Genomic DNA, 10036 nt, shown 5'->3' with positions numbered 1-10036 from the left:
GACAATTTTATTGATGATATTAAATAGTTAGGATAATATATTTTTGCATATTTATGTCACTGTGATTGAGATTACCAAATAAATTGAAATTATAAATCATTTAATTTTTTATCTAGAATACGGCGTTAAAGTTAAATGTTTTAGCTTAAAGTTAAAAGTTAAATCTACGTCCGTCCATTGTAATATTTATAATTTTTACGATAATTAATAGGATTGTATTTTAAATGTTTATATTCTGCAGACTGACAAATAAAACTTAGTTTATTTTATGTAGGTTAATAACTGACTATAATGTTACCTATTTTAATTTTTTTTAGACTAATTCATTATCTGACATTACCTAAATTTATCATATTAATTGTCCCCGAAATAGATAAACCGTTGCCATCAATATTTGTTAAATAAGATTTTTTTTTAATATGATTATCCAAATTAGGTTGACAATCGATGGCCAAAATGAAAACAGTCAGCGATTCTCAAACTTTAGCATTATTTTTATGTTTAAAATCATTTCTATTCCTATATTTTATGTTTTGAATTTTTTTTTATCTCGAGACGAGTGTGTTAGTTAGATATTTCAATGTGTTTAAGAATCATTTTAGTGTAGAAGAAATAATAAACATTGTTAAACTGTGAAATGTTTTTTTTTAAATCAACCGACAAATTTACTAAATCAATGTCCTAAATCAGTGCGGCCGTGACTTGACAAAATTGGACCCTTACTCAAATCAATTTCTTAAAATGCTTAAAATCAGGATACGTGCAATAGTAAGTAATAATCAATCTTGAAATTAATGGTCAATTTAAAAAGAATAGTAGTTGAAGTTGTTTGAAGGTTGGCATTATGATATTTTTAGGTTACTTCTTGATATACGTTGTCCGTTATAACCTAAGTGTGCATCTTGTCGATATGGTCCAAATGTCAAAGAGAGAGATCGAGAGAATAACATTGAAAAGTGGGAGAAATGATTCTATTCGTAAAGTTTTTGATTCTAGAAAAGGGGTCAGTGAATCTGTATTTATTTATAATTTGATTGATATAAACTCATATTAAAATTTTAATAGTACCTAATTGTTGTGCACAGACAATTATAGACGTCATGTTTTGGGACGAAATTAAAATGGCACAACTATTTTCCGCTTACCATATTGGTTATTGCGTTTGTTTTCCTATATTCCACAACATTGGTGATAGGTGAGTTAAAATCTGTTTCATTCATCTGTTTTATCTAGATTTATTTACTTATTAGTTACTTTATTTTTCATACAAAGAGGTAAGAATCGTGAAATAGAAAATGAAAATGGACTCTAGCTATTAAGCAGAACATAATAACACGGAATTTCCCAGAACTTCCTGAGAATTGTAAAATGAGCCTTTTATTGCTACAATTTGAAACTAACAAAGAAAATATTAATCCTCAGAATTGGACCTACATGGGTGGTAGGCATAGCTGGCATGGTGTCAGGTATTCTAAATTGCCTTACGCCTGCCTCTGCTTACCATCACTTCTGGTCATTTTTTCTAGTACGCGTCATAAAGGGATTCTGTGCGGTTAGTTCGACAATATATTAACCCCTAGGTTGATAAATATTTGAGACCTTATCTTTATTGTTGTTTTGTTTTTAAGTTTATAAAATAAAAAAAGCGTTGAATCAATAAATGTAATAAATAATAATATTTAAAATAGTTATACATCAAGATTAAATGTGTACGCTTTTTATTCTTTTACCTTACCTATGCCAGATTTAAGCAATTATGAGTATGTAGTTTTGACTTAAAATCTTTAGGGTGCTATGTTACCCAGCATGGTTCAAGTCCTAAGGCATTGGGTGCCGCCATTCGAACGAAACCATTTCATGTGGGCCTACTGTGGTAAGATTTTAGATAGTATTTTTGAATCCCAAAATAGATTAAATATTACTAAAACTTACAAAAAAGAAAAGCACAGAATAAAATTGTGAAATTGTGTCAGCAACTAATGTTTGCAATGCAAAAGAATATAACATGGACAAAAAGAAAAAAGAAAGAAGAAAAATTCGTGACTCTTTATTTTACTTTTTAAAATAGTGAAAATATTGCATTGTGCAACTAGCAAAGTTGTATGATACGAAAATATCCATCGAGCCATTGATTTATTAACTTACAAACTACAAGGATGTAACTTAAAATAATTATTTCTGTATATTGCATTTGTACAAAAGGAATAACAACTGGTACATGTTCAACATTCTTGATATGTGCTGCTGTCCATTTCTACTCTCGATGGCCAGTGGGCTTCTACGTGTGTGGGACCATGCAGATAATGTGGTCAACCGCTTGGGTTTTTGCCGTCAGTGATTCTCCGAGAAAACATCCCTGCATATCTGATGAGGAATTGGAATATTTAAATAATACAATTGGTAATGTGTTTACGATTAAGGTATGTTTGTATTTTATATAGGAAACATTGCGATGTACTTTGGCAATGTAGATATGTTCATTAAATTGATAGTTAATTCGTTGCCGACTACTAATCATAAAGTGCAGTACTTTACAGACATTCAGACATATTAAGTTTTTCAGTTAACCAATACTCAAGCTCCTTGGAGATTAATTTTAAAATCGGTAGCTTTTTGGGCTTTATGTGTTTTAAATTTTGGATACGCTTGGATAATAATTTCGCTGTGCATACACGGCCCGCTGTATTACACTCAAGTTCTAAAGTACACTTTATATCAAGTAAGTACACATTAAAATATAGTTTGCCAAGCGATATTCACCCTAAGTGAATGGTAAATTAAATTGCTTGATAATTGGTAAAATATGGATTAAAAAAATATTTTTCAAAATTTATTTAACAGGCGTCCGCTCTAACAGCGCTACCTTTTCTATTGAGATTAATACTGGGTACGATTATAATTCAGTTGTTTTACTATTATAAACAAAATGAAAAAATTAAAAGAATTAAATACATACGAAAATATATAATATTTGTTTGTAAGTATGATTTAGCAGTTCTCTTTTATATCAAAGTTAACTTAGGCCCATGTCACATTACGATTTTTCAACCCTTTTTTTTTCAATTCTGCGCTGACGAAATCGCAGGCGACAGCTAATACTACATATTATTGTTTGTTAATAGCTCATGTTATACCTGGCATAATGATATCGATATTGTGGTTATTTCCTGCAATACCCGGACCGACTATTTTGACATTAGCAGTTGCGCTTACTGCTGCAGGAATGGATAGCACTTTTGACATTTGTTATGTATGTATGGTGTGATGTTTTAAGTTAAATAGTTATACATTGCTACGTATGTACTAATTTTGTTTTACAATTGTCAGGAATTAACACCAATGTACGTGAATTCTGTAAATACAGTTATTAAAATTATTGGAAATACATCTGGCATCATCGTTTCTCTATGCGTAGGAGAAGTTACGTATAAATACAAAGTATGTTATATTTTTATTTAAATAAACTTTTGTTTGTATTATTTAATTAATTTAATACAATCTGATTGTATTTTTCAGAACACAGTAACTGTATGGAAGAATATTTGGTGTTTTCATGCCACAATTCTATTACTGTGCGGGATAACATTTTTAATTTGGGGCGAAACAGATGTACAAACTTGGAATTCATTAAAAAATAGGTGTTGTATACCGATATATTATGTATTTTACCGTTATTTAGACTGTATATGTTAAAAAAATTTAATTTTCATTGGCATAACTTATGAAATTTAATTTAATGTTAAAGGCCTCGTCGCAAAGTATTCGCCACAACTGCGAGACCTTCCGCAATGTCGAATATCACCGAAGTGGAGGAAGATGATTCTACGTTTGTATAATTAACATATATTTTAATATTCAAGGAAACATTGAATATGCGACTAAATTAATTATTAGAAATTAACAAAATAGGCATTTTTGGTAAAAATTATTAGGAATCGAAATTGAATAGGATTCGAACATGACACAGGTTTCGGATGAGAATAATCATGAGTTTCCGTTCCTTAAACGCCTGTGCAAAAACATATCGTTATTTCTGTTTGTTCATAGAAAATAAGAAAGACGACTATTTCTTTTGAAAATGCGTTTCAGCAGTTAAATCCCACAATAAATGCACACTGCACTTTGGTTCACAATATGCTTTAATTAAAAATATCAATTAAATTAAAAAAATAAAACATTTTACCTTTACAGATATCAAACAATCCAATCTCAAAATAAAAAAAGCTTTTTATCACAAATCCGTTAAGTTTTTCGCTAAATATTTTACCTAAAAATAAAAATATTTATAAATGCAATTATTGTTTTATTTTAATTGAAAATAGTATTATTAAATATTGCAAGTTAATATTAAATGAATGTATAATTTAATTGAGATACGAAATATTTAATCGAAATACTCTGTTTTTTTAAATATAGATGATTATCATTTTCTGTAAAATGGAACGTAATGACATTTGTCAACAAGACGTATCTGACATTTGATGTAAACCACTTGGAAAATAAATTAAAAAACCACTTTCTTTCTTGCTAACATTACATTGTTTATAAAAATCTTTTTTCCCTGAGTAACTTTGTATTCTGCTTTATTTAGTGTGAAATAAAATGATGTCTCTTAGTATAATTGAGTATTATGCAGAACATGAACGATATAAGTGTGGTTATTGTAAGAAACCTGATACGAGTTACAGTCATGGTAATTTTTAGCTTCTTATTTGAATATTTTATTTTCAAATTTTTGTGTTGATTTAATAGTATTCTTAATATTTTATGACAAAGTAACAAAATTCATTGACATACTACTCAACTATATATAGTGTCTATTGAATGTGTTGCTTTTGATTATTAAAGGTATTTGGGCCCACACAATGACAGTAAGTGATTACCAAGATTTGATAGACAGAGGCTGGAGGCGTTCTGGCAAATATTGTTACAAGCCTACATTAGATGTTACCTGTTGCCCTTCATACACTATAAGGTTTGTATAAATGAACATGTTGGTTGTTGATGGAGAACACTCCAAGCAAAATGATTAACATTTTGATTGTAATTCTGTCCCTTATTGTTTGTTTTGAATAATCTTAACATCATCTTATGTTTCAATATTTATCTACAGTGCCTTAACTATGACGACCTGACAAATTATTGCAACATGATTTTTTCCTTTGTTCCTTTTCATCTATGCATCCTCATTCTTTCAGCAATACTAAATGCAAATATCTTTTCAATCCTCAAACCTTTAATTAGTTTTTTTCATTATTAAATAATTGTTTAAGATGCAAGGCACTTGATTTTAAAGCAACCAAATCCCAGAAGAAAATCTTGAAAAGAATAAACAAGTATCTGTCAGGTGAGACTGAACAGGATAAAGATGACAGGAGGATGTCAACTAGTCAAAGCTATGAACAGATAGAAAACTTAGGAGAACAATTCATAACACCAAAACAAGATCCACAAATTATAAATGTACATAATGTTACATTTACTTCTGGTAACAACGATCAGGATGATTCTGCTATAGGTAAGATGTTAATATCAATTAATTCAATTTTAAACACATGTTTTCGTCATTAATTAATATTTTTTTGTATGTACAATATCATGGGTGATCTAATAATTTACTATATAATTAATATTATTTTATTTTTTATTTTTCATTTCAATCCAAAGCCGAATTTGAGTAGATAGAGAAATGTCAAATTAGTATAAACAGTGGTAGAGCCAGCAATAATAACATCTGTTGTACAAATTTGTCAGCTCAACTGATTATATGGTTTATCCAACCACACAAAAGACAGGTGTGAAATGAAAGAAATTTACTATTTTGGCATATTTAGGTTGCTGCTTACTCATTTGCCACTATATATTATGAAAAAAAAATGTATAGTGGCTATTAAAATGTTTAACTTTTAATATTTTTATTACCCTTACCTTGAGGTAGGCTCCGAGCTCCTCAGTGGGGACGAATAGTGATTATGATGAAATGTGTGACTTTCCTAGCACTACCATCTATATAGAAAATTCACAAACAGCCATGTTATAGTAATCAGAAGAGATTTATATCTTTTTAAAGGTTATGTAATATGTTTTCTATTTATCTTGAGAGTTGTGAAGTAAGTTGTCACTGATAATGATGAAGGAAGATTTGAATGTAAAGTGCATTTGTTATCATCAATCAATTGTATAATATTTAACTCTAGTAACAGGCAGAATTGTAATTTTTTTTCAAATCCAATAAGTGAAAGGTTTATAGATATAATATACATGATATGAAGACTTAAGCAGCAAAAATATTTCACATACTATTGATAGTGATAAAATGTAACAAACAATGATATGTTTATAAATCTTTTAAGATTCTGTATTATTTATTGTATGTTGTTGTGATAATTTTATTGTAATACAATAAAACTACTCTGTTAATTTTTAGTTTTCTATTTTATTACGTGAAGGGACAAGTATTTTTGTATTTAATAATTAAATTCAAAATTACTGGACCAATTTCAAAAATTCTTTTGCCATTTGAAAGCTAAATTATTATTGAATAATATAGGATATATTTAATACTAGTTTTTTATATTTGCGGCCGAAGTCGCCGACAAAGTCTATTATTTATAAATATTTTTTTTTATAGGTGACACATCACCAATTCCTTACATGTGTGATGATGTACCAGAAACCTCTGGTGATTTGATGATGGAAAAAGGTATTTTTTGGTTTAATTTTTAATTAGTAATGAAAAGTGGCCAACTCCTGTGTCCAAAACAAAAAAAAATCATTAATCTATTTTCACTTTGTAGGTGATGAGGCATCTTTGAAAAGATTACAGACTGATTCTGTACCGGGAACTTCTAAAGTGTTATCTGTAAAAAAAGGTAATAAAAAATATTTGGAAAAATATACTTTGGTATTAAAATAATGATGAATTTAAATAATGATTAATGATTTTAGATATGGGTCCTGATCCAAACAAAGCGCCGTGCAAAAAAGCAAAACTATTAAGACGCGAAAGAAGATTGCAAAAACTCAAAGACAAGGGTGTTGACATCACAACATTGTCTGACACAAATAAAAACAAGGAAAAACAAATTGAGGATTTTATTAATGAATTACCGGAAAATGTGAAACACAAACTTGAGGTGACAAAAACTTTAGTTTTAAGATTAATTAATATAAGACATTTTAACTAACTATAAATTACTAATTCAAACTTTAACTTTTGTATAATCTGTGGTTAAATTTTTCGCAGATTAAATTAGTGCGAACAACGCCACCTAGCGGCGAGTGGTTGGCAACAGCTAAACAGACGCACGATGTGTACGTTAAATATCAGATGAAGGTCCATGGAGATACACTTGAAAAGTGCTCCGAGCCCAAATTCAAGGAATTCTTAGTGCATAGTCCATTATTGGTAAGTTATTTTGTCTGCCTATTTAACTGAAGATTATTTTTTTTACAATTATTATTAACTAGCTTTTACCCGCGACTCCGTCCGCGCGGAATAAAAAAAATGCACACAAGATAAAAAAGTTCCTATGTCCGTCTCCTAGTTCTAAGCTACCTCCCCATCAATTTTCAGCTAAATCAGTTCAACCGATCTTGAGTTATAAATAGTGTAACTAACACGACTTTCTTTTATATATATAGATAAGTAATACTTTTACTATAAGAATTGATGTTTTATTTCCGAATCGGGGTGATTTTCAATATTGTACAATAATATTGCCCAATATTGCACTTAAAAACAGTTTTATGGGCATTTTATAGCTCTGTCAGATTCAATATTGTGCAATATTATTGTACAATATGAGACTCACAGATGAGCAAATTTAGTATTGTAAATATCCATGTATTTATAGGAAGAACATTCTGAAGTGGGACCTCCGTCAGGGTACGGTTCCTTCCACCAGCAGTACTGGCTTGACGGCAAGATATTAGCCGTAGGAGTCATTGATATATTGCCCAAGTGTGTCTCATCTGTATACTTCTTTTATGATCCGGATTACATGCATTTAAATCTAGGAACATATGGAGCACTAAGGTAATACATTATACGGTACTATTTCTGTATAATCAATATTGCTTTTTTACTTATAGACAGCATGTTTTTTTTTTCGTGCTTTTACATCCGTTTTTTTTTAAGTACCTACAGTTTTGCTTGTGTCAACATCAACTATATCTAGACATTTTTATTTATTTAGGTTAACTTTAATAATTCAAGTTTTCTATTACAGGGAGATTGCATTTACAAGGAACTTACACACTTTATGTCCCGAACTAAAGTATTATTATTTAGGATTTTATATACATTCGTGTTGTAAAATGAGATATAAGGGTAACTTCCATCCATCAGATTTGCTCTGTCCCGAAACATATAAATGGTTTCCCATAGAAAATTGTTTACCAAAATTAGATCGTTCTCCATACTCACGTTTGGATCCTGACATTGATAGTGTCGATGAAAATTTTCCAAAACAAGGCGACATTAATTACATACCGATACATTACAAAGGCTCAGTATTATTATATAAAGTTTACAAGAAAAAAGTATCAAAGAGCCGACGTAATAGTGAACAGTTAGATGAATATTTAAAGTTAGTTGGTGCGAAAACGGCTAAAAAACTAGTTTTAGTTAGATAAAGTCATGCGTTAAATGAATTACTATTCCCACCAAACAAGGTATTGATTAGTGACGTACTTATGTACCTAGTCACCTTAGTAATAAATCTTATTATCTAGGTAATAAGAACTATTTTAAATGTATTTTCTAGTGTTTAAGAACGATTTAGAACTATTGCACATTCGATCCTAGTTTAATTAACAATGATATGGTATATATGCAGGTCATTATGCCCATATTTAAAAAAAATTGTCTGTAATAAAACTTTATTATTGTTAAAATATTTTTGTGACTTGTAACACTGACACCTCTTCTTCATAATTACTTCATTATTCCAGTCCATTATTTATATACCTTTGAATTATCACTAAAATGCCTACGAATTTGTATTTAGTAAACATCTCTCTTTTTCTCCATACAATGGTACAGTCCTTGTAAAAAGGACCACTTTCACGTGATCTATTAATTTCAAATATTAATATAAATACCTTGTAATGACTTTCAAAATATTGTAATGTTCTAATTATACGTATAATTGTTAAATTTTTTCTTAGTAAAAATCTGTATTAGACTTGCTTTGATGACAAGTAAAGAAATTGCAGTCCAAATGTCATAAGTTTTAATAATATGTAGGTAGTTGTAAAAAAAGTTTGTGAGTCCTAGTGATGCGCTTAATAATAAAATGTTTTACTATTATTTTATTTGTTCTAATTCTTCCTTATTAATAAATCTGTTTAACAGAAACTTGTGTTTAAATGTTCCTATATCCTCAGCATTATTGATCATGTAAGTATGGTATATTTAAGTGAATAAAGTATTCTATCCAAATGGTTTCAAAAATCAATCAGACATGTTGACATCTCTGTCGTTCTCTCGGATAAAATGGATACAACCATGTGATTATGTATGGATAAAGATTAGCGAGAACTTATTTTAAAATAAGAGTACACAAAATAGATTATCTGGTTTAATTAAGTTGTTAACTAGTATATATCAAAACATAAATGTCAATAAGCGTAGGTTATAGCACCTACATATTCTTCATATATCTACCGCATGTTAAATTATTTCTATAGAAATTTCTGCTAACAAATAAAATCAACCTCATCCTGAGTTTACCCGAACGACCGACAATCATGAAAAACATGTGAAAAAAATCTCAAGTCACAAAATGACTACCAGAAAAGTTAATAAAAACTTTACGGAATCCTATTGTTTTTGGTAATTTACTATCAGGTAAATTTAAGCGTTTGTTCTCTGAACTCGTTATTGCAATGCCCAAACAGTCATAAAAATAATATGTAATTATATCTCTCAGTTTGTCCGAAAAACTTAGAAAACTTTATGTTTCTGCAATGCTAACCTGCGGTTAATGATTTGTAACTCCGAAGTATGTGGTACAAAAAAATATCTGCTCTG

The 10036-nt window shown here is 29.4% G+C and overlaps 2 protein-coding genes across 2 annotated transcripts; both read left to right on the top strand.

The window, feature by feature from the left end:
- Window positions 1-844: 844 nt before the first annotated feature.
- LOC106712122 (sialin) lies at window positions 845-3693 on the top strand. The gene is made up of 10 exons (XM_045681372.1): window positions 845-1003; window positions 1086-1195; window positions 1423-1552; window positions 1789-1873; window positions 2203-2420; window positions 2564-2719; window positions 2842-2977; window positions 3123-3250; window positions 3328-3438; window positions 3517-3693. The coding sequence occupies exons 1-10, from the start codon at window positions 845-847 to the stop codon at window positions 3691-3693; spliced, it is 1410 nt and encodes a 469-aa protein (XP_045537328.1).
- A 790-nt stretch (window positions 3694-4483) lies between these two features.
- On the top strand, window positions 4484-8978 carry LOC106712120 (arginyl-tRNA--protein transferase 1). Its single transcript, XM_014504570.2, has 9 exons — window positions 4484-4693; window positions 4849-4975; window positions 5274-5518; window positions 6632-6703; window positions 6798-6872; window positions 6949-7136; window positions 7247-7408; window positions 7857-8038; window positions 8232-8978. The coding sequence occupies exons 1-9, from the start codon at window positions 4603-4605 to the stop codon at window positions 8635-8637; spliced, it is 1548 nt and encodes a 515-aa protein (XP_014360056.2). The 5' UTR covers window positions 4484-4602; the 3' UTR covers window positions 8638-8978.
- Window positions 8979-10036: the final 1058 nt, after the last annotated feature.

This window comes from Papilio machaon, chromosome 15, assembly GCF_912999745.1.
Source record: "Papilio machaon chromosome 15, ilPapMach1.1, whole genome shotgun sequence".
Lineage (NCBI taxonomy): Eukaryota > Metazoa > Arthropoda > Insecta > Lepidoptera > Papilionidae > Papilio > Papilio machaon.
This window is presented reverse-complemented; position numbering and strand designations above follow the sequence as displayed.

Excerpts from the sequence above, each read along its gene's own strand:
- LOC106712122 (XM_045681372.1), top strand. The coding sequence starts at position 845 with ATGATATTTTTAGGTTACTTCTTGATATACGTTGTCCGTTATAACCTA. Across the intron at positions 2,421-2,563 it reads GTAATGTGTTTACGATTAAG|TTAACCAATACTCAAGCTCC; the intron begins GTATGTTTGTAT and ends TAAGTTTTTCAG. Across the intron at positions 3,439-3,516 it reads AAGTTACGTATAAATACAAA|AACACAGTAACTGTATGGAA; the intron begins GTATGTTATATT and ends TGTATTTTTCAG.
- LOC106712120 (XM_014504570.2), top strand. The coding sequence starts at position 4,603 with ATGATGTCTCTTAGTATAATTGAGTATTATGCAGAACATGAACGATAT. Across the intron at positions 5,519-6,631 it reads TCAGGATGATTCTGCTATAG|GTGACACATCACCAATTCCT; the intron begins GTAAGATGTTAA and ends TTTTTTTTATAG. Across the intron at positions 6,704-6,797 it reads TGATTTGATGATGGAAAAAG|GTGATGAGGCATCTTTGAAA; the intron begins GTATTTTTTGGT and ends TTCACTTTGTAG.